This window comes from Crocodylus siamensis, chromosome 10 (genome assembly GCF_052110815.1).
Source record: "Crocodylus siamensis isolate JL-2025a chromosome 10, ASM5211081v1, whole genome shotgun sequence".
Lineage (NCBI taxonomy): Eukaryota > Metazoa > Chordata > Crocodylia > Crocodylidae > Crocodylus > Crocodylus siamensis.
Window position 1 is genome coordinate 72,626,824 of NC_143404.1, and position 27,422 is coordinate 72,654,245.

At 61.3% G+C, this 27,422-nt stretch overlaps 2 protein-coding genes across 2 annotated transcripts in view; one reads left to right on the top strand and one right to left on the bottom strand.

Annotated features, from left to right (window-relative positions):
• Window positions 1–954: 954 nt before the first annotated feature.
• TGM2 (transglutaminase 2) lies at window positions 955–21,731 on the top strand. Its single transcript, XM_090020839.1, has 13 exons — window positions 955–1,121; window positions 5,244–5,423; window positions 9,829–10,071; window positions 10,679–10,797; window positions 12,301–12,429; window positions 12,698–12,875; window positions 14,057–14,192; window positions 14,281–14,384; window positions 14,514–14,753; window positions 14,979–15,251; window positions 19,695–19,855; window positions 20,101–20,237; window positions 20,481–21,731. The coding sequence occupies exons 1-13, from the start codon at window positions 1,112–1,114 to the stop codon at window positions 20,635–20,637; spliced, it is 2,067 nt and encodes a 688-aa protein (XP_089876965.1). The 5' UTR covers window positions 955–1,111; the 3' UTR covers window positions 20,638–21,731.
• Window positions 21,732–21,861: 130 nt separating this feature from the next.
• RPRD1B (regulation of nuclear pre-mRNA domain containing 1B) overlaps window positions 21,862–27,422 on the bottom strand; it is a 48,852-nt gene continuing 43,291 nt past the window's right edge. Inside the window, exon 7 of the mRNA XM_090020841.1 lies at window positions 21,862–27,181. Within this exon, the coding sequence (XP_089876967.1) occupies window positions 27,134–27,181 (48 nt within the window). The 3' untranslated portion in view covers window positions 21,862–27,133. The remainder of the gene's footprint in view (window positions 27,182–27,422) is intronic.

Here is a 27,422-nt window from a genome sequence, read left to right on the forward strand (position 1 = left end):
TGTGAGTCAGTAGCACCGGCAGACCAAAGTGACTCTGCTGCCTTTCCTGGGAGGCGAAAGGTCCCGGCCCCACAAGCCCACGTATGGGATAGGACACGGTTTCCCGGAGCTCCGGTCTGAGGCAGATCAGAGTCAATAAAGGGAAAGCATTTGGGAGCCTGTTTTGTACGAATTACCCTGCTCTTGGGGGGCAGCTGTCCCAGGGCACCGGTGGGTCTGGACGTCCGAGACCACGGGCAGGTGGCTGTTGGAGCGGGCGCACCTCCCCTCCAGGCACGGCTGGTGGTTTCACCATCACCACCTCGCCCGAGCCCATAAACCTGCCGGCGCCTCCTTCGCCCCCCCCTAGCCAGCACGCGGGCAGGGGCGCTCGGCGCTGGCCACTGGCTCTCCCGAGGCGCTCGACGCTGCTCCGTCCCGCCGCGCCGCGCCGCGCCGCAGGAACAGGTGCAAAGCAGGGGAGACGACGCCGGGGCTGGGAGGGGAGGCCGCGTCCGGCGACCTCACCCTCAGCCATGGGGCAAGGGCAAGGGCAAGGGCAAGGGATGGACGTCAGGCCCCGGCGGTGTGTGGGGCTTTTTTTCCCCTGCAGAAGCTCCCAGGGATTATTTATGGGAGGGGGACGGAGGTTCCAGCACCAGGTTTCTTTTCCAAGCATCCCTTGTCGACACCCAACAGCTGAGGGGGAAACCCAGCCACCTCTGGAGCAGTGGGGAAAATCCTGCCCTCCTCTCCCGGAGCCCGGTGTGGGGCCAGCGAGAGACTGCTTATCTGTACAGAAGTGTCCATGCACCAGTTCCTCCCAACGCCCCTTAGTCATACGGTTTCTTCCCCTGTGTGTGGGGAGAGGACCTATTACAAACACTGCTCTAAGTTCAAAAACAACAACAAAAGTGGACTTAATTTTTTCCTGGAAGCAGCCTCGTTCTCCCCCCCGCCCCCCATGCCTTAAGTTTGCCTGATATCCACCCAGCCGAGGGGTGTGGGCTGTGCCTGCCTTTATAAAGGGCTAGCTAGGAGGGAGGGAGCTGATCTATTAGCTCCTTTACTCAGCTACAGTCACAGCCAGAGGAGACCAAGCAGAGTTGACAGGATTCCTGCCCGGGACACCATGGCTGAAGGTAAAGCCGAAGGGGGGGGTACACTGCTGCTTTCCTTGCCAACTGCTTCATAAAGCTTTCCTAGAGGGAAAAAAGTTTTGCCTGGCTCGGGGTTGCTCTGCAAGCATGCATGTAGAGCGGCGTGCCTGGCTACTAGCTTCCCTACGTGCGGCTGTGTGTGCCATGCAGTCCACTTGAAAAGTTAAAGGGAGCATTGCAGCGCGTTCAGCAAACCCGCCCCAGAGCAGCGAGCCGGCTCCTTTCCCTCCGCTGCACTTGTTTCTGTTTCTGGAACTTCATGCGACGGTCAGGTTATTAAAACTGAATTGCAAAGTCTTGATGCTAGTGCAGAGTGCTAGGAAATGAGAAAGATGAAAATTGGAGATTGCGAGGACCGGGAGACAACTATATTTAAGTTAATGCTTTACTAGACTTCAAGGGCAATAACCTTCTCTTGTCGTAATAACATGGCGCTGCGAAGAGTGACATGGTAAAACAACATCGCAAAGTGCAAGCTGCCCTTCGATGGCATGTCAGATGCAACCACCATAAAAGTATTTGCTTAAAGTTTTGCTCTATTTTAAGACGGTTATCTGAAGACGCCATAAAAAAATAAACCTTCCCGGCTTCTGGAAATCCCCCTGGGACATAGAGGGCTTCTCCAAGCTATTTTTCCCAGGGAAAGGGAGATTTTTCTTTTCTAGGTCTTGAGAAATGAGGTTGCTTGTGTCCGAGTGAGCTGGGCATAACCCGCAGGGTGCGGAAACCAGCAGTGCGACCCATGCTATCGGGCTCAGTAAAATCCTCCGGTGCCTCGGGGCATCGCACAGCTGTGCGCGCTCAGCAGCCGTGTCAAACCGGTGAAGAATGGTGCAAAAACACAGATTGGGTCAGTTCAGCCCCCCGTGACCTCAGCAGCAACAGCAGGGCTATTAAATATATTCTGGAGACGAAATAAGAGGAAAGGGAGGCAAAAGAGAAGGGTTGGTGTGGCATCTTAAAGAAAGCGGGTTCACTTGCTGCCATGCTCCCCCAGAAGCAGCTAGAGCAGGGGAGCTGTGGCACGTGGGGGTGACACGAGAGCCTTTGAAAGCCACGGCGGGGTGCCGCACAACATTACCACTGTCAGGCGTGCAGCACCACACGTGACTCCCACGAGAAACCCAGATTTCAAGCAGAGATCCACAGCATCGCAAACATCCTGCCCGGTCGCGTCTCTCCGAGTCCTCTGCAACAGAAGAATTGCTTCAGCATTTTTCTGCCAATCAAAAAACAAGGGAAAGCTCAGCACTGGTGTTTTCGGAGGGGGCTTTGAGTCTGTAAAGGCTGAGGACCCCTGAGCTGGAGGGCTGTATTGCCAGCAGAGCAGTCCTCCAGCTCCTCTCACCCCTCGTGCCGCAGGGCAGCTGGAGGACATGGGTAGGGAGGCCTGGGGATGCTCGGGTGCCCGGCTTGGAAGATCAGGGGGGAAGATTATCTGCTGATGCAAGGAGGCGTCGCTCCAGGAAGGTGGATGCGGCTGAGCTCACTGCTACCTACGGGGAGCGTTGACCCGTGAGATGCCTGCAAGGGTCCCTCTGTGCGGTCCTAGGATGAGGAAGGAACGGGGCACCGAGGGGCTAAATGTCCCCCATCGTGGTAGCATCCAAGCATCTCCTCTGCATTTAAGAAAAGAAGTAATCATCACTAACAAGATCTCCCACCTCTCCTCCCAAACGTGGGGCCGAGCTGGCTTCGGGCACAGTCAATCCGTGCCTCTGAAGTGCGAGTCTGAGCTCGGGTGCGTGGGGAAAGTTAAGCTGAAACACGGTTTCAGCCACGGCCACCTTTATCCCTTGTGGGACCACGTTCAGGAGCCGAAGTCCAGCTCACCAAGGCACACAGCAAACAGTGGGGAAAAGAGGGAGCAGCACAGCTTCCCCAGATCTCTCCCACGACAGCGACGGCAGGCGCTGGTGATAACTCCGGTGGGTAAAAGCCTGGCAGACACAAGTGCAGTTGCTGAACCAGTGTCCCCACGAGGTGAAGGCTGTTTCAAACACGGGGCAGCCTGATGATGAGCGCTTCCAAAGCACTGCTCCCTGCACGCGGCAGAGGGACCGACGGAGAACAGCGGACGTGTCGCCCGAGGCATGTTGTTCTCGTTACAGTCATCGAGCTGTGACCGGCCCGGGGTCCTGGGCCCCAGAGAGGCTGGCAGGAGTCAACTCCAGCAGAGTTTCCAGTTTGTATTGCTTCAGAGATGGCCACGGCCAAGGGCGGGGGGAAAACCCCAAGGGGAACAGAGTTTGCAGATCTCCTCGCTCACAAACACCTTATCTGCTTTGTCTCAAACTTCTTGGCCATGCAGCCAGGCAGGAGATCACACGACAGCTCTGCTGTGAGGGAACTGGATGTCTCCTTGCAGAGCATGATGCTTTGGCCACGGTCCCGTGGCTTGGCTGGCCAAGGGATTGCTTTGCTTTGCCCTGAGCTGTGGATCCTTTGAGCTCTCCCAGCTGTGGAGAAATGCTGGGTTTTCTCCTCTGTAGCCCATTGCGCCACCAGGTGAAAGCCAGGGACGCCTCTTTTGCTTCCTTCCTCGAGGGCAGGGAGCAGGGATGACTTTGTGGTGGGGGGTTTGGCATCCACGGGACAGGCCGGAGGGGGTGAGAAGCATCACCGGTCCCTATAGCAGCTCTCGAAGGGGCTCCCCCGTGCCGCCGGGCAGCCCTGGACACCCTGCCCCAGGCGCCCTGCGGCCGAGAGAGGAAGCAACCGAGTGGCAGGAGCCGAGGAGCCCAGCGAGGTGGCTGTCACTGTGTAAATCCTGCCCTGTAGTCCATGCTCCATCAGCCTGGCGCTGAGCGAGCGATGTGTTCCCCTACATTAATACTTTCCCCTATTCTGGGAACTAATCTGTCTGACTGTGGTGCATTCAAGGGTCATCGGCCCTGAACAATGATGAATGAGAGCGTAGTGCCGGGGGCACCGTGCTAGAACAATAGGGACAGGGCTCTGCAATTACCTGGCTCGCCGAGCGCTCGCACGGCGCAGGCCCCGCTTCCATCAGTGTCAGACAGGAGCGGCTGGCTCCGGGCCTGCATCCCACGTCCCTTCATCAGCACGTCCAGGGAACAGCCGGCCTGCACATAAGCCCTCCTGCCTGGTAGAGGAGTGGGGAAAGTCCTAGCAAACAACTGGGGATTTCAAAGGCACTGGGAGAAGGGAGAGGAAGACTTTCCTGCTGGACCTGGGGAGCAAAACCTTTCCAAAGGCAGGCAGGCAGGCTCCCTTGCAGCATAGCTCCCCCATGCTTGAGCCGCTGCATCCTGAGAGGAGGGCTGTGGTGCAAGGACCTGGCACAGAAAGCGCAGTCCTGAGCCCAGCTCTGCCCTGCAGGCTCAGGTCCAGCGTTTTACCTCTCGCTGCCTCTGCGCGGGCCCGGTCCAAGAGCCTTTGCCCGACGCGCGCTGGATAAAGCTGGTACCCGAGGAGACCCCAAGTGACAGCTGCACTGGATGATACCACCCCTCAGGGGAAGGGGAGGCGGGGAGCTGCGCTTGCATTAGGAGGATGCTGTCAAGCTCGTTCCCTTAATGAAGACCCAAGAGAAGGGTTGGAGCAGAGCCACTTCTCTCTCCTGGACAAGCAGGCCATTTAAATTACAAAGATAAAGTCACCAGTAATTAGTGCCAGTGAGAACATGGGAGCTGGGGGCTGACAATGGGCAGCTGTGAGCTACGTTCCTGAGAGCTGAGGCAAGAGACCCCGCGGAGACAAAGCACCCGAGGGAAGGAGCCCCTGTGCACGCTCGCTCACCGGGGAGAGAAAACCCCGGGGCTCAGACAGGTTTCACCAGTGCCACTGGCACCCTCAAATGCAGGGGCACGTGCACTGCGTGCACGTGGTGTGTGCATTGCATGTGCATGTGGCATGTGAATTGCACGTGCGTCGCATGTGCGCACAGAGGGCGGTGAATGAGTGTGTGTGCACAGTGAGATCCAGCCCAGGTAAGGCTGTCACGCCACAGGGAAGGATCCCCAGTGAGAGAACCCCCCTCCCTCTTGCTACCAAGGGCCCCGGGGTTTGGGGTCTGGTCTCTGGGCTCGGGAGGGGGCCAGATTTTCCAGAGTGCAATGGAAGGTGCTCTTGGTTTTGCAGATCTGGTGCTGGAAACATGCGACCTGCAGCAGGAGAGCAACGGGGCGATGCACAGGACGGAGGAGATGGGTAGCCAGCGGCTCGTGGTGAGGAGGGGCCAGCCCTTCACCATCATGCTGCACTTCGCGGGGCGGGGGTATGAGGACGGCGTGGACACACTTGCCCTCAACGTGCAAACAGGTAAGCCTGGAGTTGCTTGCTGTGGCAGTGAGCCATTCCCCCCATGCTGTGCGCAGAGACTGGAGGTACAGATAAGCCTCAAAGCAGCAGCCCTCACATTTCTGTTCGGGAAGCCGAACAGCTGCTTCACCCACCACACCTGCTGGTTTTTACAAGCCACAGAGTCAATCCACAGCCTGGGGCCAAAACTACTTTCCCTTTGGCCTGCGCTGGCGCGAAGCCGTGGAAGACCCTGCCTGGGTCGGATTCTGTCACGTCCCCAATTAAAGGCCCGCAGCAGCCGATCCCAAGGTCACAGCTGCTTTTCTCGGGGTCCTGGGGAGGACAAGCATGGAGGCAGAGACTCTCCCTCATCACAACCCTTGGAAAATAAGCAAAGGGAGGAAAGGGGAGGTCAAGGAGGAGAGAAAAACAAGCCCGAGGTGTTTATCTGCTCGAGTTTCCTGCTAGCTGCCCCCTGCCAGCAACGTGCACTCGTTGTCCAGCCATTCGGAGACAAGTCGGGCCGATGGGGCGGGCAGGCTCCCCAGCTGCCTGGTGCTTGCCTTGAAATGCTTGCTCGGGGGCTGTGAAACCTGCCCGGGCTTCGGGCGTCCCAAAACTCCCACCCGTCACCTCTGCGGCCAAGTTACCATAATTAGAAAAGCCCGCGCGTGCTGCCACTGCCACCGATAATAACAGCAGCCCGTCAGCCAGGAGACCCCCGAAGCCGGAGAGGTCTCACCCGGCAGCCAGCGAGGGCCTCTGCCAGAAGCCATCCCCGTGGCGCGGCGTGGCGCGGCGCGGCGCGGGGGATGCACAGCACGACGGTGACGGCAATCACGGCGAGGGGAGGAAGCCGAGTCCCTCACTGCAAAGATAAGGCGAAGCTGGAGCGACCTCTGCGGAAAGGAGCTGCTCCCAGACTTCATAAATCCAAAGCACCTTTTGCTTACGTATCTCAGGCGCGTAACAAAGGCCAGCGAATCGAGCCTCGTGTCGCTGCCGTGCCGGAGGGCTGGAAGGGAGGGACCGCGAGCTGCCCACGGGCGCAGCCTGAGTCCGTAGCAGGGTCAGCAGTAGTGACCGAGGCTCCCAAGTCCTGGCTGCATGCTTGGCCACAAGGCCCTGGGTCCAGGCTTCCTGGTTTCACTCCCGCCAGCCGAGTTAAATCCATGCAACTTGTGGCTGGTGAGTCTCGTAACGGGGTGTGAAAAGCAGTTATACCTGCCTTAGCTTTGCCCAAGTAGGACTTGGGAGCCCCAGTCCCTATTCCTGACTCTGCCACAGACTCGCGCTGTGCCCCGGGGCAGCTCACCTCACCTCCCTTTCAGGCCGCGGCTCTGCTATCTGCAAAGCAGCTACGGCACGCTACAGTCGTGCTCCTCGGGATGGTAGGTAGATGCACCCATGCACGCCTGCACACCGTGGAGACGGGTACGGCGCATGCAGGGAGCCCGCAGCAGCGGCTGGCCACGCCGCGCCCGACGGCATTTCCGAGGCTGCAGCAGGCCACGTGGACTTGCAGCATCTAGACAAGCGTTACGGTTTCACCCCCTGCTTGGAGATCCCAGATATTTTGGACGCTGCCCCTTCCTTTCTTTGTAAGCTGGGCCGTTCTGGACCCGAGATCAAGGGGAGAGACGTGCTCGGACCTTGACCGGTGTGTTATCTCGACCCATCAGAAACCTGCTTTCTGCCAAGGAGAAGCAAGGAAAGGGCAGGGAACAATACAAGGAAGCTCGCAACCAGGTCAACATCCTCCTTCGACCTGGAAGCATCTCGGCTGCGTGGACCAGATACAGTCACGCCGCGCTGACCTCCCCAGAGAGGCCCGGCAGGGAGCTCTTGGGACTTAGTCATGAGCTGTGGGGCCGATGACAAAGCCCTCGGCAGCCTTCCTGTCCCCAGCCCAGCTCCCGCCACCTTCAAAGGGAGAGTGATCTTCCCACAGACGGGCAGTTCCCGAGGACAGTGGGAGGCAGCCCCCGCCCTCCCGCACCGGTTCTGCAGATAGCACTGCCGCATTCGCAAGATGGTCCTTTGAAAGCTTGTGCAGAGGGCGCCTGCTCGTCATTCCCGGTGCACACAGGCCAAAAGCCATTACCGAGCGCCAGATGTTCAGCCCATCGCCCAGCTGTCCGTGCCCTGTCCAGCCCACATGACCTGCCTCGCTCGCTGTCGGGGCAGAGATGGCTGAAGAAGTCGAGACCAGGGGACAGTCGGGGCGCTGCGCTAGTCCTCGCCTAGGAAGGGTGCACGCCTGAAGCATCGCCCTCGTGTTTTACTGCCGCCAGGCACTTGGAGCACCCGCAGACCGCCTGCCACGGGCGCAAGCCGCAGCCCGGCCGTTCCCAGCTCCCACCTCGGAAACCTCCGATCCATCCCCTCCCGCCCCGCAGCCCCGTCTGCCAAGATCTCAGGCACCGCACACGGTGCAACGCCACGCTCGCTGCCCGAGCCCCCTGCCCCGCCGCAGCCCCTGGCCCATCTCTGTCTGCTTCGACCCCCGAGCGCTGCTTCTCCTGAGCGGGCCCAGAACAGCGCAGCAGCCGTAAGGCCCCAGAGAAGTGCCGCTGTCCCTGGGCCAGCGCCCTGGGCTGAGGACACGGTGGAGGGAAGTGCCAGGAGCCATCTGAAGCCGGCACAGAGAGCACCCAGGCTGCCCGCCCCCAGGCAGGGCTTGCGCAGACCTTGGCTCACCCGGCCAGCCGAAACAGCCCTGCCCCGCGGAGAAGGGGCTTGACTGAAGTGTAAACACGCGGGGGTATTTTTAAGGCAGAGCTGTTTGCACGGTGCCAGCCGGTGCATCCTGCGGAAAGGCCCCAGAGCCGCCCTGCCCGGCGGTCACGCTGGACAAGAAGCCTTTGGGAGGGAGGGGCGGGAGGACACGCTGTCCCCGCCGGGTGGGGGCCCCGGAGGAGAGATGAGTAATTCCCCGGGCTGCGGCTCCACCTCCGCACTCGGGGCTCGGCGCTGCTCCCAAACAAGCGAGGCCGGGGGAGCAGCTGTGTCACTGGGTGTATTTTTGGCCTGGATGCTCTCACCGCCTCCAGGGCTGGAGCCTGGGCACAGCCCCAGGGTAACACAGAGCTCCCAGTGTGGGGGGAGGCTCGCCCAGCTCTGCCCCAGCGTGCGGCTGCCAGGCACAGGGCAGAGCCGGAGCTGGGAGGAGGCTGCACAGGGCGGCTCTGTCCCGGGCCCGGGGGAGCCGCATGTGGGATCCGGCATGCTTGCAGCCCAGCACCTGGCCGCTGCGGGCAGGGATGGGAGTGAAAGGAGGGCTCTGTCCTGCACAGCCGCTACTGGCATCGCTGCCAGCCCCTGGGGCCAGGCCTGCCGGGCCAAGCTCTGATGCAGGGGGCACCTCGCCGCCCCGACCCTGCTCCGAGCGAGAGGCCTCAAGGGCCCGTCCAGCCCTGCTCTCCTGCTTCTGATTGCAAAAGGTCTGGCGTGAGGCTCTGGTGCAGCTGAGCTTGCAAAGGGGACTGGGCCCTCCTGTTTCATGGCGCCCTGACCAGACGTTGGGCTGCTTCCCGCTCTCCCGCCCCGCGGGCACCAGCTGGCATTAGGCTATTGCATTGCCCTCTGGCCCCTAGCTGGGGTTCAGCTGTCTGGGTCCCCAGACAGGCGCTGGCGCCCAAGGAGGAGGACTGGGCAATTCTCAGACTCTTTGCTGGACTCTCCAGTGTCCCATAAATTTGGGTGGAAAAACAAAGGCAAGCTGCCAACAAAATGATCCCCGGCCCCGTTCTTGGGCCTGAAGGTGCCCCAGCCCCAGTTGCCCAGCTCCCCGGGGACGCGCGAGAACACGCCAGCAGTGCCCGCGGGGAGGAGGACGTGCCAGCCCCAGCAGCGGCAGCCCTGGGGCACCGCTCACACGTGTTTTGCATCACGTCAGTGGCTCATTAGGGACCCGTTGTGCTCTCCCAACCCATCGGTCCTTTACTGGCGGCTCCTTGCTGGGAGCCAACCGCTGTGCAGGAGCAGGGGAACAGCTGCAGCCCCCCCCCATGGGCTCTGGGTCTAGCCCAGCACGTTCAAGGTTAACCCCTATTTCTCCCCCCCCGAAGGGCCTCGGCCCCAGGACCCCATAGCTGCTTACGCCGTGATGCACGGACAGGACCCCCCGGCGGCAGGAGAGGGGTGCAGCGGTGCAGGCCGCCCTCTCCTCGACTGCAGAGAGGCCAAGGGGCCGGGGCAGCAGAGCAGCCGGTCAGTGGGAGTGCCGGGCTGACCAGGAGACCCCAGTACAGCTGCCCCTTCCCCTCCAGAGCGAACACCATGCAAACGGGGACGGGTTTAGCAGGGCCCCGGTGCACCCCAGGGCTGGTGTCGGGACAGGGATGCCAGAGCACCACGTGCCCCGGGGCTGGGGGCGAGAGGCAGGGGCACGTGGCGCTAACAGGTCCATTGCCTTTGCTAGGACCGTGCCCCACGGAGACCGGGGGAACCCGGAGCCACTTCTCCGTCTCCAGCTGCCTGCAGGCGTCGGCGTGGAGCGCGGCGGTGGAGCAGCAGGACGGCACGGCTCTCTCCTTGTCCCTCTGCTCTCCGCCCGACGCTCGCATCGGCCTCTACACCCTGACCATGGAGGCCTCCACCGGCTACCAAGGCACCAGCTTCCGGCTGGGCGAGTTCATCCTGCTTTTCAACCCGTGGTGTCCAGGTGAGGCTTTCGGTGATCTTCCAGGCAGTCTCGGGGGGGAGACGGGTCTGATCTGGGTCTCACCCAGCTTCTCGCCGAGGCCAGCTCCCACCAGGACGCTGGTGCCCTGACATAAGTGCAGACCGAGGCAAGCGTCGGCTTGCAGCACAGTCCAAAGAGCCTCGGCCCGCAGCCCCTTTGCCCCCACCTTCCAGCCCCTGCTCCCAGGCCCTACACTGCCCCGAAGGAGGAAGCAACACTGAACTTTCTCTGGCCAGGGCCAGGCTTGCAACCAGACAGGGGGCTTGCCGTGTCTTTGTCCGTCTCCCCCATGGGTACGCCGAGTGCTCCTGCCACCTCCCAGTGAGCTCCAGCACCCCCGCACGACATGGCCAACTTCCCAGGCCCAGTCTGTAGAGATACGGGCAGTGGGCAGCTTCCCCTGCCTGCAGCCCGATGCACGCCAGAGCTTGCGGCAGTGGCTCGCCAACACATTTGCAGGGAACAATAGCTTTTTGGGCGATGCCAGAAGCGAGCTGGCGCTTTTGTATTGCTCCAAACCATTCGAAGGCTGTTGAATAACCTCACCGGCCAGCCCACCAAGGTCCCTGTGCTCTTCCCCCCGCAGAGGACACCGTCTATCTGGAGGATGAAGACCAGCGCACCGAGTACGTGCTGACGCAGCAGGGCCTCATCTTTCAGGGCTCAAACGACTTCATTGTCTCCACACCCTGGAACTTCGGGCAGGTGAGTCCCCGGCTCCGAGCCCCTGCGTGGGTTATGGCACCCGGGGCCCAGTCTGCACCCTTGCCCGCTCCCAGGGCTCCTTCCGGCCCATCGCAGCTGGGCAGCAGCATGCAGGGATCACGCATGATATACACGCAATTTTAAATGAGAGTCCGGCCCTGCAAAGAGCAGTGCTAGATAACCCCACGCCTCCTCCCCGCTCGGTGTCCAGCACGACCGCCTGCATCCTCCGATAACGGCCAGCGAGGCTGTAGAGGAAGCCTCGCTCGGCCGTCCTGCAGAGGCAGACAAATTACACCCTCGTTACGGACAGGGAAAATGCTGACTGCAGGACCCGGGAGAAGCGCGGAGGGGACGCGGGCCCATAAATCATTACGCAGAGGCCGGGGGGGTCGGGGCGGGCAGGGCTAATTGCAGCAGAAACACGCTGTCCGGAAACACGGCGAGGCCCTCGCTCGATAGCCGGCCGCGTGGGCTGATACGGGCTGAGCCTGAGGCCCTGCGTACGCGGGCGGGAGCGCGGCGCGCCCGCGTGGACGATGCCCTTGTCCCCAGCAGGGTCCGGCTCCCAGCCCTACATCCCAGCAGCCCGCCGTTTCCTCTGGGCACGGTGCCGAGAGGGCAGGTCCCAGCGCGGCGGGTGGGAGCTGCGGTGTCTCGGCACCTCTGCCCACCCTTCCCCAAGCCGGGGCTCAGTGCGGGATGGTCCCACTCGCCCCCATCCCAGGCTCCAGGCTGCCCTCCTTGCCCAGAGGTGCCTGGGGCTCGTCCCCAGCGCCGGGGGAGACAAGCCGCTTGGTTCCCAAGGGGTTTGCACCCTGCTCGGGACGATTCCCCCATGCCTCTGAGCTCCCTGCATAGCGGGAAACCCAGCTCCACGGGCAGGCGGCCCCGCTCTTCAGTGGGGCACGCTGAGGCTTGAAGCCTGGGCGTGCATCAGCTCCTTATCTGCACAGCACACACAGGCAGGCTCCCTGCCTCCCCCCGCCCCCTCGTGCATGCTCCAGGCCTGCAGATAAAGCCTCCCCGAAATGCCAGGATGGCACCATTGCAAAGCCACTGCCTCAGGGGCACTTCCTGCTGGCTCCCTGTGCCCCAGGTCAACAAGCAGGGACTGGCCCAGGCGTTTGACTATACCCCGCTCCTGGACTCAGGAGCTGGGGGTCTGTCCCCGTCTGATGAAGGGGGAAAGCCGAGGGCTGGCGAATGCCCAAGAAGCACTAGTGCCAGCTGCCCCTTGCTGGTGCCGGGGTCTGGCTCCCACATGCCTGGGCCAGCGCAGGCGCAGGTGCCGGTGCCCGCCATGGGCGTGCTGGCGGGAGGATCGATGTTCCCTCTGGGACAGTACGAGGGAAGAGAGGCAGGGGGGCAGCGTCCCGCTCCGCTGTCTCGTGCCCCCAGGACACAGCTCATTCAGCCCCGGTGGGTTCCCCACGCTGCACCCGCTCTGCTGGCTTAACAGCTCTGCCCCCTCTTCTCCCACCCTCCCCCCGTCGGTGCCAGTTCGAGGACAACATGGTGGAAACGTGCCTCCTGCTGCTGGACACGAACCCCAAGTTCTTCCGGGACCAGAACCGGGACTGCTCCCGCCGCAACTGCCCAGTCTACATCGGCAGGGTCGTCAGCGCCATGGTGAGTCCTGGAGCATCCTGACCCATTGCTTCTGTCCTTCCCAGATCGCCTGCGTGCAGCCTTTTACTCTGTTTGTCTACCTGACTGCATGGCCAGGGCCCAGGTATACCCTGGACGCCACTCCCAGGGTGCATGCGGCACACAGGGCCAGCCACGATAACCGCCCTCCCGCCCCATCAACTACCTCCTTAGCGAGCTGGTGCTCCGTGGACATGTGCGCCCAGCCCGCACGCGCTCCTCACCGGGGACCTTCCTGGCTGTGCTGCAGGTGAACTGCAACGACGACCGGGGGGTGCTGGCAGGGCGCTGGGACAACAAGTACAGCGACGGGGTGAGCCCCATGTCCTGGATAGGCAGCGTGGACATCCTGCGGAGATGGAGCAAGTTCGGCTGCCAGCCCGTCAGATACGGCCAGTGCTGGGTCTTCGCTGCGGTGGCTTGTACAGGTGAGGCGCTGCAGGCTGGCCCCGTTGCCCTCTTCTTCGCCAGGCTGGGGAGTTCAGACTCCCCGCCGGTTGTGACTCTGAGCCAGCTCACGTTGGTGCAAGACAGGAGTGATTTTAATTAAATCAGCATGAGAGTCAAACTGGCACAAGGAGATGAGACCCCGGGCCTTGGACAGGCACCCGCGAGGGTCTGGGGGGCAGAAGGGGGCTTCCAGTGATTGCCCCCCACTCTGTGCTGATTCCAGCAGCTCGATTTTGGCCAGACCCAAATGTCAGGCCACCCAAGCAGGACAAAAGGCATCGGGTTTGTCATTCAGCTTCCCCCAGCCCCTAGATCGCCCTACGCTGGAGAGAGGAGCGGCATTCGCTGTGCCCACCAAAACTTGCCCTTACACATTAAAACCATGAACCTGATCCAGGGAGATGACATGTGCGTGGCTGCAAGACAGACCTCCGTGGCCTCCCCCCATGGAGCACCCAGGTCTCATCTCAGACTGACATAAAGTAAAGCAGCTCCACCCTGGGCCGGGCATTCATGCTGGTGCATGTGAGAACAGGGTCAGGCCCTGAACTGGTCCTTGATGCACGTGCACACGTGCATGCACACACATGCACTGGTGCAGTTTTTGCCCATAAGGGGGAAAAAAATCGGCACTTGGCCTCATGCATCCTCTTGGGGATTTATAACCCGATTCTTTCAGAGGAGGACGAGGAAGGCCGGAGCCTTCTGCTCTCGGAGGCTGCCCGTGACGCTCCCGCGCTGCCGGGGGACCTGCTTGCTGCGAGCAGCCGCTCAGAGATCCCAGGCGCGGGTCTGCGTCCTGCTGGCTCTTGCCCTCCCTTGAAAGCGCCTTTCCAGTCTCTTCTATCTCGGCATCTCCGGGCTGCGCAGTCCCAGTCCCATGTGGCCCCCTTCCCCGCGGAGCTGCCTCTCAGGGCATGGTGCACCTAGGAGCCAACCTACTGCCCCAGGGACGGGAAAGAGCGTGGTCCCGTATCAGTGACCGAGGCAGGGATGATGCCAGGGTGGGGCGTGCCCCCCGCACACACAGGTGTTTCGAGGGTCCTCGGCTGTCCGTGCGGCAGCCCAGGGGAGGGCTGGGTTGCACCCCGTGCCCTCCGGGCCCGCAGGCTTGGCAGGTGCCGTGCCTTACCTCTGCCCGCTCTTGCTTCCTCCCCAGTGCTGAGGTGCCTGGGGATTCCCACGCGCGTGGTGACCAACTACAACTCTGCCCACGACACCAACAAGAACCTGGTCATCGACCGCTACCTGGACGAGAGAGGCAGCCTGCAGCAAGGATCCAAGGACATGATATGGTGGGCAGGCAGGGCACCGTGGGGAGGCTCCCCCCCGGCAAACGGCCCAGCCCGCCCACTCTCCCCTTCCCCTTTCCTTTCCTCCCAGGAATTTCCACTGCTGGGTGGAGTCGTGGATGGCCCGTCCTGACCTCTCTGCCGGCTACGACGGATGGCAGGCGCTGGACCCCACTCCGCAGGAGAAGAGCGAAGGTCGGGGGGAAAGGGATGCCCATGTCTGACCCCCGACCCCGCTTCTTGCACACGCAAGGGCCTGCCACACCCCGCTCGCACGGACTGCGCAGGCCACACGCGCGGCGATAACCCAGCCCTCTTCCACAGGGGTTTACTGCTGCGGCCCCTCGCCCGTCAGAGCCATCAAGGAAGGCGACTTGGCCCTGAAGTACGACATCCCGTTCGTCTTTGCGGAGGTCAACGCGGACCTGGTCTACTGGATCCTGCAGAGCGACGGCTCCCGGAAGAAGACCGTCCACCCCTCCATCGTGGGGAAGAGCATCAGCACCAAGGGCGTGGGCCGAGACAGCAGGGAGGACATCACCCACCACTACAAGTACCCCGAGGGTACGGCCTGCCGACGCGGGGAGGGCTGGGGCAGGAGCAGCCCCGGGAAAGGCAGAGCTGTGCCGGAGGGCGAACGAGGGAGGCCGGGGAAGGACGCACGGGGCTGGTCCGCCCGCAGACCTCGCGCAGAGGCTGGCTGTGGGGCAAAGGGCAAAGACGTGACCCCGCGGGTCCCTGCCAGCCCCACGGCTCTGGTAATAACCGCGGTCTTTCGGGGTCATGCAGGCTCCGACAAGGAACGGGAAGTGTTCGCCAAAGCCAAACGCCAGAGGAGGCCGGTGCCGCAGGAGGAGACGGGCGTGACCATGAGGATCAAGGTGCCCCAGGGCGCCAACAACGGCTGCGACTTCGACGTCGTTGCTGCCATCCACAACGACACCGATGCCGAGCGGCTGTGCCGCCTCATGTTCTGCGCCCGCGTCGCCAGCTACAACGGGAACGTGGGCCCCGAGTGCGGCATGAAGGATCTGCTCAACGTCACGCTGCCGCCCCGTGGAGGTAAGGGACCGTCCCCGGGGGCGAGGGTCCGGCTTCACGGGCGCCCGCCTGGCGCGGCCCAGCAGGGCAAAGGCCCTCTCCGCTCCCTGGAGCGTCCGGGGCCCAGCCGGGCCGGCGCAACGGCTGGCGAGAGCCGAGGTTTGGGGCCTCCGTAGCTGCAAAGGGCTGCCAAACTCCCCACCTCTGCACGGCTCCGACAGCCGCGTCTGAGGCAGCAGGAAGGAGCCGGAGGCTTTTCTGTGCATCAGGCAGTGACGTGGCACTGCGCAGCCTGTGCTGCAGAGGTATTGCTAATGCCCCTGGGTTTTGAAGGCAGCACACGGCGTGGTGCGCATGGTCCGGTGGCTCATCACCCTGAATCTGGGAACTGGATATGGTTTCATTCCTCTCCATACTGTTTCTAAATCCCTGCGTGCACTACCTGCCTGTTGGGACCTTTGGTGCATGGGCACTGTGGCCAGAGCTATGCTCAGCCCCACGTCCACGCAGAGCTGTCCGGACGGCTTCCCCTCTCCCCGGCACGCGCGCGCTCCCCGACCTGCCTGGCAGCGCGAGCCTGTCAGCACACCCCGAGGGCCAAACCTGCCTGGCAGGGTGGGAGGAGCGACAGCTGCTGCATCCAGGGAGGACGAGACCCTCACAGCCAGATCTCAGCACGCTGGCACCCTGGTGCCCAAAGGGTCCCGGGCCAGCTGCCACATGCATGTGGAAGCCTTTGTGAGGACGGCCATTTGGCTGTGCAAATGAAGCCTGTGTGCACAAACACACAGCCCTGTGCAAATCCTGCATGCACACGTGAAGTTTAGCCTTTGCTTGTGCAAGCCTGGAGATGAGTGCTGGCAACCGGGGCCAGCACGGCATTGCCTGGCTTGCCTAGACTTACACAAACCTCATCCATGTTAGTGAAAGCCCAACACCAGGATGGTGCTAGCGCCGATTCCCCCGTGAACCGAGCCGGGGCCAGTTTCTGGCTCTTTGTTGGCTCATGCAACTGCCTTGCTTGTGCCCGGAGGTTTTCTTTTGTGTAACTCGGACATGCGGCCACCCCGAGGCGACCCAGTGTAGCCAGCTCGGGCTGACCCAGCTGGACAGGTGGTCTCGCTGTATAAGCCCCCGCTCTCGTGCTGAGTGCCCGCCCGTCCTGCAAGCGTGCGCCCCGACTCCGAAGGGTTAGTGTTTGAGAAGCCGCGTCCCTCTCCGCTGGTTAGGGCCCCGCCAGTATTTTTCCACTTGTTTATTGACTGTCGGGGGTTTGCTTAAGGGCTGATGAAAGGATAAAGAGCATTATCAGTTGGGGGGCAGGAAACAGAGTCCGAGATGAGGAAAAGCAGCTGCTTGAGCTCTCTTGTCTTGGAGCCAAGGCACGGAGCTTAGCACCACGGCCTCGTGCTCCCTCTCTGTCTTGGTTTCTATCTCACCAAGCTCACTCCCCTCCCTCCCAAAAGGTGCCGGTATCTCCCCGTTTTGTTCTCTCCCCAGTGGAAACTCAGACATGGGCAACCTCTTTATTGGCCTGGCCAGGGAAGAGGTTTTCCCCAAGCCATGCACACATGGGGGAGGCCGGATCAGTGCATCTGGGGCTTGCCCTCCTCATGCCTTGCCTGCAGCTGCGCCACAGGCCGGGGCTGCAGCAAAGCAAAGGGGCCGTGTCTCTGCCACAGTCGTGCTACAGGTTTGGGTCCTGACACGACCCACCCCCACCCGGTGCCAGGGCACAGCTGTCCGCCCTTCTCCGCAGCCCCTTTGGGCCACAGGAGACCGGCTGCCCTGACCCGTGGCCCGCGGTGACTCGCGGCTCCTGCACGGCAAGCGAGGACAGGAGCGGGTTAACCGGGTACCGAAAAAACCCACCTCCATGCCTGTACTTTTGCTGTTGAAAGGGCACAGCTGCCCTGTCCTTGGGATGACGCTGCCGGCAGCCCGCGTCTGGACCGTGCGGCCCTGGCCCCGGCTCACTTTCCTTCCCCGACCCTCTCCTCGAAAGGTCACTGGAAAGAGATTTTGTCTTTTTAAATTGGCTGGTTTGTATCATTTTTGTACACACACTTCAGGGCTTTAAATGCGCCGGATACCAGAGTGGCAGACCTAGCCAGGCAGCTAATCTGTCCTCCCGTCTCCTGCGGAGGCCAAGACCAGCTGCAATAACAGAGGCGCGCGGAGGAGTCGGGCTAGAAGGGGCCTTCAGAGGTCACTGAGCCCAGCCAGAGGCAGGATCATCGCTGTCCAGACCAGCCTCTGCAAACCCTTGGCTGAGCTCCTGCCACAGCCGCAGGGCATGCCGCCCTCGCCGGGCACGGGGGAGACAGCGATGGCCGATGCCCGGTGCCGCCAGGGTTGTTGCAGCTCCCTCTTCTCCTTCGGGGATAGAAGCAGAGCGGGGATCCGGCCCCCGCCTCACCGCAGGTTTTACACCAAGGGTAGAGCATGAACCAAGGCCCGGGGGCGTTTGCACTCTGTTCTTGAGCCCTTCCCGGCCTCGCTAAAGAATAATGCCTTTAAAGTCAGGTATACAGGTTGCAGCCGTATTGGTCTAGAGGCAAAAGAAATCAGAACCGGTGCTAGAGGTGATATTTTTTATTAGACCAACTAGATTTTTGGAAAAAACTGTCTTTAATTGCCAGCTTTCGGGCACAAACACCCTTCTTCAGGCATAGGAGAAAAGATTGTAAAAGTTCTGGGTAGAAATGAAAGCTCGTGTTGCAAAGGAGAGTTCAAGGCGTGGTAAAATCACACAGGCGACATCTTTCCTTCGTGCGCTGAAGCAGCCCGCTCAGCCGTTCCCACTGCAGGTGCCAGCTCGAGGGCAGGGCAGCAAGGCACCTTATAGACTAATGGAGACAGAGACGCACAAGCTTGCCCAAGAAGAGCGCTGTTGCTCCCCAAAGCTTCTGCATCCCTGCCTTCGCCCCACTCCCAGGGGGCCGTCTCTGCGTGCCTCCTCCCAGTCTGCATCACCCGCTTCCCCGGCGTCTCTCCCCGCCGCGCCACGGTTGATCCGGCTCTCATTACACAGGTCACAGTTCGAGCGCCTTCGCGCTCGGTGTCTGCGGCCGGGAACAGCGGTGTTTCTCATGCACATTTAATATTGCTGGTGGAAGAGGAACGGAGCCATCGGCAGAGAGACGGAGTTTCATTTCTAGGTTTCAGGATAGCAGCGGTGCATGAAATGATCACAGGGCTGGGCTCAGCTAGGGGCGGTTCCCCAGGCCCCGGGGACACTTGGCTTTGGAGACTCAGGAAGTGTTGACAGGACAAAAGGACCTTTCCTAGCACAGACGGGGCCTTGCTTCCAGATGCTGCCCCCCCCGCCTTGTTCGACAGCCCTCCCGCCCCCGCACGCCCCTTTGATCAGGTGCGAGAGGCTGCAGAACAAGCGAGATGGATCCTTGATTAATCAAACGACTTTCTGGAATTAATGAGAGCAGGGAAGCAAAGCTTTCTGAGCTCCGTCTCTCCAGCGCACGCTCGTTTAGTCGCTGTTTGATGTGGGGGGCTGCTCCGCGCCTGGGAAGAAATCCAATTTCCCTTTGATGCAGGGCGTTCTCATCCTTATCGAGCTTTGTTGCTGCAGCATTTTCAAGACAGCAGAAGCCTTTTAAAAGAATCACCCCGCGCTCACCTAGCTGCATTAAGCTTGTTCCTCTAAAAGGCCCCTGTCTTGAGATGCAATTGGGAAAAGATGTATAGCCGAGGTCCCGCCACACTGCGGTCTTTAAAGAGCCCGTTGCACTGCTCCTCGGGCTCCACTGAACACCAGCCTAGCTAAACCTGCCCACTTCGCTCGCTGGCGCTTTCCAGGGTACAGACAATTACACCAGATTAAAGGGGCAACAAGGCAGCCTCTATCTGCAAGGGGCTCTGAGTAAATTGGATGCTTATCTTGCTGGGATCCTATGACCCCAGCTGACTTCCTGCCCTTTGGGCAGGCGGCTGGACTCGATGATCTCCCGAGGTCCCTTCCAGCCCTGATGTCTATGAAATCTATGAAATCTGAGGTCTTGCAGGAGAGGGGCTTTAAGGCACGCGGTTTCCTACAGCAGGACCCACCGCCCCCATGTAAACCACCGCAGCCCTGCCTGACCGCCGGTATCTGACAGTCCTTCCCTGGGAATCTGCTCCCTGGGGGGACAGCTATGCCCTGCCCCGGTGCATCACTCTTCTCCTGCTGAGGCCTGGCCAGCGCCAAACCGGGGCAGCGCCAGGGCAGCCAGACGAGCGCCCGGTCTGCAGCACCCGGGTCACGGGGCTGGAAAACACCAGTAGCCGAGGCAGGGTAACAGCTACGCAGGGCCCTGTTTATCAGAGAAGTGTAGGCACGCGTTGTGATCACCGCCGTTGCCCCTGGGCACAGCAGGATCGGGGCCGCGGCCAGTCCCTGTGCAGCGCCGCACGGGCAGAGGGAGAGGAGCTCATCCCGGCCCCTCGCCTCGCTTGCCTTTGCAGACAAAGTGGTGCCGCTGCGCGTCCTGTATGAGAAGTACGGCCACTGCCTGACCCAGGACAACATGGTCAAAGTGGTGGCGCTGCTGGTCGAGTACCAGACCCAGGAGCACACCGTGGCCATGCGAGACGTCTACGTCAAGAACCCGGACATCAAGATCAGGGTAAGGCGCTGGCAACACGGCCAGGCACGGCCCCGGGCTGAGGGCAAAGCCAGCAGAGCCCAACGCCTCCCAGGGCCCGAATCCAGCCCCCCGGGCCTATGCAAGGCAAGGACTTCACCCTGCAGAGGAGGGGCAGGGAGGAGAGGGGCTGGGTGCAGCCAGGGCAGATGTAGGGGCGTGGGGGGGGGCTGTCTGCGAGACCCTGCTTGCTGCGTCTGACCAAGACCTGCCCTCTGCGCGTCCAGATACTGGGGGAGCCCAAGCAGAAGCGGAAGCTGGTGGCCGAGATCGCGCTGACCAACCCACTGGCGACACCGCTCAACGGCTGCTCGTTCACCGTGGAGGGCACCGGCCTTACCGAGGGCCAGAAGATCCAGGAGCTGTAGGTGCCCTCGCTGCCGCGTTGGGGGTCCCGAGCCTGAGGACGCCATGGTGACACTGGGGGGAGGGAGGGAGGGAGGAAAAGCTCCTGGCTGCTCCCAGCTCTGGGGCAAGGACACAGGCTGGGTGCACCCGAGCAGTGTGCACGGCCCCTGCCTCCGTGCCGGGAGCTGGGGAAGGTGCCAGAGCCACGCGCTGGGAGCGGGGCCCCGGGCTGATCCTGCCTCCCCTTTTCTCCCTGCAGCAACTGCCCCGTGGAGCCGGAGCAGGAGGCGAAGGTGCGGGTGGACCTGATGCCCCGGCAGGCTGGCCTGCGCAAGCTGGTGGTGGATTTCGAGAGCGACAAGCTGAAGGGGGTGAAGGGTTTCCGCAACATCATCATCGCCCCCCTGCCCAAGTGAGGCCCCCACGGGCCTGGCCTCCTCCGCCCTCCGCGCGACGCTCCTGCCCTGTGTGAGCCCCTGCTTCGGATGGGATGCCCCAGCCCACTGGCCCGGGTCCTGTGACCAGGTCTTGCAGCCAGCTGCAAAGGCAGCGACCTGCCAGCCTGTGCCCACGGTTATGTTCGGGGAGCACGGGAGGGAGCGGGGGAGCCAGTGGGCCCTGAAGCCTGCCCGCCAGGCTTGGGGCTGTCCTTTGCACTTGTGCTCTTGTCGGTGCCCTGCATGTTGCTGCCACAGCGTGTGCAAGGCTCGCGGCACGGCTTCGTGCATCACGGCTCTCCTCGCCTGGAGACGCCTGGCCCCCAGACCCTGCCCGTGATCCCTGACCCACGCCCCTCTGGGGAAGAGTCACTAGTGCAAATGTGCAAAGGCACAGGAGATTGCCTCCCTCTCTGACACTCCCGAGTTCATCCACAAGACAGGCCCCTTCCAGGTGGTCCCATGCCCAGGGGAAGTCACTGGGGAAAGAGCAAGGAAGCAAACAGAGCGGGCAGCAGGCATGGGACCAGTGAGCCAGACAGGCCTGGAGTGTCCCCAAGGTCTGGCCTGAGACTCCCAGTCTCCGGGATGGTCACTGGGACATCAGGACACAGTCCCGGGCATGCGCGGGTCCGTGCAATGTGGCCACCGCATCCCTTGTCAGTGAAAGGGTTAAATGGGTCATGGTGCTACCTGGGCCCCGGACATCATCCAGGCTGGAGGTGCATGAACCTCCCTCCCCTCCCTGGACTTCCCCAGCAGCAGCGCCCAGAGCTTGCAAGGGAAAACCAGGAGGCATCTGAACAGGCCTGGGAAAGTCGCGGTCTCTGACCCCAGCCCAGATGCTGCCCTGAGCTAGGAGCTAAGCAGTGGCAAGGCTACAGCTGGTCCCAGGCCCCACTGCCGAGAGCATTTCTGAGCCCCGCTAGGCAGAGCAAGGCTTTGCAACGCACTTCCGTGTGCTACCCGGACGCTGAGCACTACCCCAGCAGAGCCCAGGCAGGGGCTCACTTCTCCCTTTCCACTAATACGGTGCTGCGAGGAACTGAATAAAGAGGATATTTTCCACCTGTCCCAGCCACCTGCGGTGCATTTAGATTGAGAGTGTGGTTGGGGGTAGAAAGGTAAGAAAGATCTATCGACTTAAAAAAAACCACAACTACGCATAGTAACAAGACAAACGATGGCAGACAAAAGCAATTTGCGGCAGTAACTTATCGACAGTCCCTCTGATGCCTGATACACAGCAAGCTTCTCTTTCCACAAAGTTCAGCGAGGTCAGGCGTCCCCGAGCAACGCTGTCTGAGGGGTGCCGGGAAGGACCCTGGAATGCAGTTCTTGGGCTCCTCGAGGTGCGTGGGCCCACTGATCCAGGCAACAGCTAACTAATCCTTTTCACAGAGCTGCATCTTCCTTCTGAATGGTTTCCAAATATTTCAGCTAATTTATAGCTTCTGAAGGACACTGATAACATACAACCACTTAGATTCCTTTTTCTTCAACTGTTCATAGACTGACCAATAGCAATACAAGCCTTGCATTCCTTTGATAAGGTAATTTTAACTGCACCACAGGGCCTTACTACATCTAGGCTTTGCTAAATTTACTAGGCCTTACTTTATACAAGGCCTTATTACATCTTAAACTATAATTAGGCTTTTAGCAACAACTAATAGCTTAATATCTAGACAAATGCAGAAAAACACTTGGTCTAATCTTCATAGAGCCTTCAGCAAGCACTTTTATCACACAGACATACTTTTCAGCTCCCATACCACCTGTAGACCCTGAGTGGCTGCTTTATCCCCCTGCCCAGGGGAGCAGGGGTGTTTCCCCACTGAATTTGGGGTGATGCTGCTCCTTCCTGCCTCTGAGAGGGTGAAAAGGTCCCCTGAGCCGAGGTTTTCCTGGCATCCACCCATGCACCAGCCCAAAGGCACTTCCAGATAGTTTGCTGTCTGCTTCTGCAGCTGCCAAGCCCATGGCATCACTGCCATGCAGATCCCAAAGAGCCCCCAGTGCCACAACCCCATGCAGAGCATGCAGCAAACCAGGGCCTTGCAATAAAACCCTGTACCAGTCTTCACCTGCAGCGAAACCTGCACCCCTGCACAGCCCCCTGCCCACAGCCAGCTCTGTGCCCACCCATGCAGCCCTGCCATGCGGGCACCACACGCAGAGGAGACCCACCCGCTGGGAAGCCCCATCCCAGTACCCAGTGCTGTCTCCTGTGGGGGCTGGACAGATGGATGTTTGCTGCGGCGATGAAGTCCAAGCACGTTCCTCCCTCTGGACCCGCGTCTCCCCCCTGCTCCCTTGTCAGAATGGTTCCCGGGCCCCGAGCAACCAGCCAGAGACCCATAGGAAGAGCCATGTGATGGGACCCAGTGGGAGAAACACTGTACGGAACTGGGCAGCTGGTCCCAGAACAGCACAAAGAAAGGTCTCCTAGGCCTGAGGGCAAGGGTGGCCCGGGTTTGGTTCCCTGCACCTGCTCCCAGGTGCAACGAACTGTGGTGCTGGTGTCCGGCTCATGAGGGAGGCTGAGCTGATGCCTCCGAGGCCAGACTGCTCCCCTGCCAGCTCCTTCTGGGGGGACCTGGCTGGGTTTTACCCATCTCCTTCTCCCATCCTTATTGTGGCTCCTCCAGGGCAGCTGCGGGACGGCCCGTCACAAGGAACAACGGGATCCCCATGGCCTGGGAGACGGGCAGGAGGACTGGGCTCAGTGGGGGCAGATGACAGCAGGAGCAATGGGCTCCAGTTGCAGCAAGGGACGTTTAGGTTGGATATTATGAAAAACAACCCTCATGAGGAAGGCAGTAAAGCACTGGAACAGGTCACCCAGAGAGGTGGTGGAGTATCCATCCTTGGAGATTTGGAGACCCAGGTAGACAAAGGCTTGGCTGGGGTGAGATAATTGGGCTGGTCCTGCTTGGAGCAGGGGGTTGGACTAGATGTGACCTCCTGAGGTCCCCCCAAACCTCACTGTCTACGAACAAGCCCCAGAGCACAGGCCTGAGCCCTTTCTGCCCCCACTGTTTCTCCTCCCAGCATTTCCCCGCCCTGCCTCTATGAACAGCAAGCTCTTTGGGGCAGGGACCGTGCGGGTGCAGTACCTGGGCCCTCCTGCAATTAAAGACAGCTACAGGACAGCTCAGCCTATGCCGTGGTTGGGATCTGGACCCAAGAGATGATGGTATTTAGCTGCTGTAACCCTGAGCGTCTTGGGGGCGGGTGACAGGTGCTCAGTTTGGAGGGACCCTGTCACAACTATGCCACAAAGGCTGCCTTCCCCCTCGGCTGGGGACCCTGGTACAGACGCTGGCTGAGCTGCGCACGCAGCTGCAGGTCTGGAGCCCTGCAAACAAGGAGAGAAGCCCACGCCGAAGCCAGAGCAGACGGCAGACACGCTCATCCCGAATGCCTGGCCTTAAATGAGCCTCTAAACCTTTGCTGTGGCACTAGGGAAGGATTTGCACAGCGATCCATCTTCTTTAGGGCTCCCTCCTTGGCCATGTCCCTGGCACCCGAGCAGCTGGAGCGGCTAAGAGGTAGCTCGTTAAAGCCTTTACGGCTTCTGGTTCGGCTCAGCGAGGCGGCTCTGGCCTCTTTTGCACCTTTCCCTTCTCAGTTCCAGATTGCCAGCAAATTTCACAAGCGAATGCATTGCAAAAGGTTGCCTCTAATTGGACCCAGCAGGAGCAGCTCGTCTCGCACGGGACTGCAGCGGGCTAGGGGCGCAGAGGGAACAGCTCCATTCCCAGCCAGCTACGAGGCTTTGGCACCAGCCCCGGTCCTCCCACCCACTAAATCATCTACGTGCTCCGCCTGTGAGCACATCTGCGCCCTTGGGATGTGCCCATGGTGCTGGGCTGGATGCTCCAGGGGACAGTGGGAAACCAGCGGGGTGGCCACGATGCTCCAAAGCCCTGACCGGAGATGTGCAGGGGTTTCCCGTGGGATGCTCTCCCCTAGGTCGCCCTTGCTGACGTGGTCTCAGTCCAGGCCTGTTTGACGTCTGCTAGGAGAGACACTAAGCTCTCGTACCAGCGGCCCCAGCAACAAATGCTGTGAACGGAAACGGATTAAGCCAAGGATTTCCTCCGATGCCCTGTACCCTGGAAGCATCCCCTCCCCCACTCCACATAACTAATAGCAATGCTTCCCATCACCAAGTTCCCCAAAACCCTCTGGGTGCGCATAATTCCCAAATAAATCATCTCCCCTTAACAGCCACGAGCTCTCTAGAGAAATCACGCTGCCCACAAGCCAGCAAAGCGCTGGAGGAGGCGGCGCGAGCTGGGCCGCCATACAGGGGCACCAGGGGTGGATGGAGAACTTGCTGCCCAGCCCGCGTCCAGAGAGATGCTGGAGTTTCCCAGAAACCTCGGTGGGGAGCAGGACCACGCTCGTCTGCACGGACAACACAGGCCAGCCGCAGGGAACTTGCTGTAGCAGCTGAAGAGCTCCCCAGAGCTACACGCATCTCGAGGCAGGAGGGGACAGAGCCCCACGGCTAACATTGCTGGTGGCACGCGACACGCTTTGTGATCCCTGCCTGGTAGAAAGCCGGGGAAGTGTTAGCAGAACCAGGTCTCTTCCCTTTGCAGGAGGCACCTCCCGAGGGCTGTGAACGGGTTTGTAGTCTTCGGGGCTGGAAACCCTCGGCCCCAGGGCTGCGGCAGAGGCTCTGGGGCCCCGCTGAGGTGCTGGGACGCAGCCCCGACCCCAAGGGCCAGAGCGGGGGGAGCAGAGCAGATGTGCTAAATGCAGCATGTGTCCCCAGAGCCACTGGGTCAACACCAGCCTCACCTCCAGCCCCAGCCAGGAGGGAGCAAGGGGCAAGTGGGAGAGGCGGCAGGGCACGAGGCCGGCAGAGATGGGGGAGCTGGGAGGGGCGTCTCTCCCAGGCATTTCTCATCTCGGTGCCGGCATGTGTCAGGCTCCTGTGGTGCTGAACCAGCTGGCTGAATCGCTAAAGGCTCCTTTCTTGCAGCTCTTGCACCTCCCATCATTCAGCCCGATGCACTTGAGTTTGTTCAAGGATGCCAGGAAAGAGGGATGGGATGCAGGTCTGCGGAGCCTGCCAGGCACAAGGACATGGGGGAGAGGCAAGGAAATGGCGAGCACCGAGAGGAGCAAAGGGAAATGTAGGACTATAGGAATACCCCACGTTAAATCCTTGAGCTCCTGGCCCTAGGAGTCTGGTGCTGACCTTGCAGCCAGGGCTCAGCCCACACCTCCCACGAAGAGGACTGATTCCCAAAAGTAGACCACAAACTGGCAGCTGGTTGCACGGGTCGCCTCGGCAGTGGGGGGAGCACAGGGCTGTGGTGCAGATGAAACTGATGCCTGGACAAGGCCGCTCCAGCCGCAACGCGGTGCACGCAGGTCGGAGCCCAGCCTCCCCGTCCTAGCTGCGTTGGCAGCCTCGACAGAGGAAACTCCGGATCCTGCAGAGGCCCTGGTCTTCCCACAACCTGCCTGGCAGCACGTGTTGCTTTGGGCAGCCTGGGCCCTCGCTCCCCTCCCCGCACGGCCGGGTCTGCGCCTTCACCATCCCTTAGCGAGACGTGCCGCCCTCTCGGGGAGGCCGGCTCGCAGCTTGTAGCACCGCACCAGCCTGGGTCAACTGCGCTAGGTCCCCGGGTGCTCATCCTCTCTGCCAGCCCCTCCGTCTTTGCCTCCTGTCCTGGCCCCACTGCTTCCACATGGACCCTGCAGCAGTCGGACAGGACAATTGCTCGCGCTGTCCCCGGACTGGGTCTCCGTCACCTCCCGAAGGCAGCTGCACCCTGGAGGGCCATTACCAACCTGGATGCACCTGTGCAACTTGCCCTGGCTCAATCCTGTCCCTGAAAAGAAATGAACCTCCCCCGCCCGTGATGGTTAACAAGAAGAAAGTGAGTAGGAAAATAGGGTCGCATGTACTCTTCATAGAGGGACACGTCTCTACGCTGAGACATGAGATGCTATCAGGATGAGCCTTCCCAGTGCACCAGGGCAGACTTCCTCCGGAGCTGGGCCATGCAAGGCAAGGGAGCAGGCCTGGGCATCAGAGGGGATGGATGAGCCCCCGGACGGACGGCCACCTCATTGCAGGGCGAGTTCTGCTCGCTGCACCTGGGGAGCTCCTGCCTCTGTCCTCGCCTGCGCCGGGCGCTGCTCCCGCAGGCGCTGCAACGGTTTTGCACTGCGCTAAGGACCAGGCGTGTCCTCCTGCCGCATCAGCCCGAGGCGGGTGGCAAACAGGTAACACGGGCACATAAAAGGCAGCCCCCGGTCATGGGAGACTGCAGGCAGCTGTGCTGCGTGGATGAGTCGCACGGCCCTAGCCACGGCCAACGCACCCGTCTCGGCTGCACGTAGGCAGGTCTCCACACGGTGCCACCCATCGGGGTCATGTCTGGCGTGGGAGGCATCTGGGCAGTGACAGCAGGGCCGGCCCGCCAGCCCTGCCGGACGAGAATGACTAGACGAAGAGCGGAGAGGCAGGGAGCGGGGCCGAGCCTCCGGGCATCTGGAAGACAAAGAGGAGCACAGCTTCAGCAGGCAGAAGGAGCGGAGGAGGCCCAGGCGGCGTCCACCGCGTGCGAAGCGTTCTCCAGTGGGCACTGTGCTCCAGAACCAGACGCCTGCATTTCACGTCCGGTCCCATTTGTGCATTTCTACCGGGAGCACATGTGGAAGGCGCACGGCCAACGCTCACTCGGCCCGCGTGCAATATGGGAGACCTGAATCACGAAGCAAAAAGGAGGCAA

What these genes read in the sequence shown, in the direction of transcription:
- TGM2 (XM_090020839.1), top strand. An exon ending in CACGCTGCCGCCCCGTGGAG is followed by an intron (nt 15,252 to 19,694) that starts GTAAGGGACCGT and finishes TTGCCTTTGCAG; the next exon opens with ACAAAGTGGTGCCGCTGCGC. An exon ending in ACCCGGACATCAAGATCAGG is followed by an intron (nt 19,856 to 20,100) that starts GTAAGGCGCTGG and finishes CTGCGCGTCCAG; the next exon opens with ATACTGGGGGAGCCCAAGCA.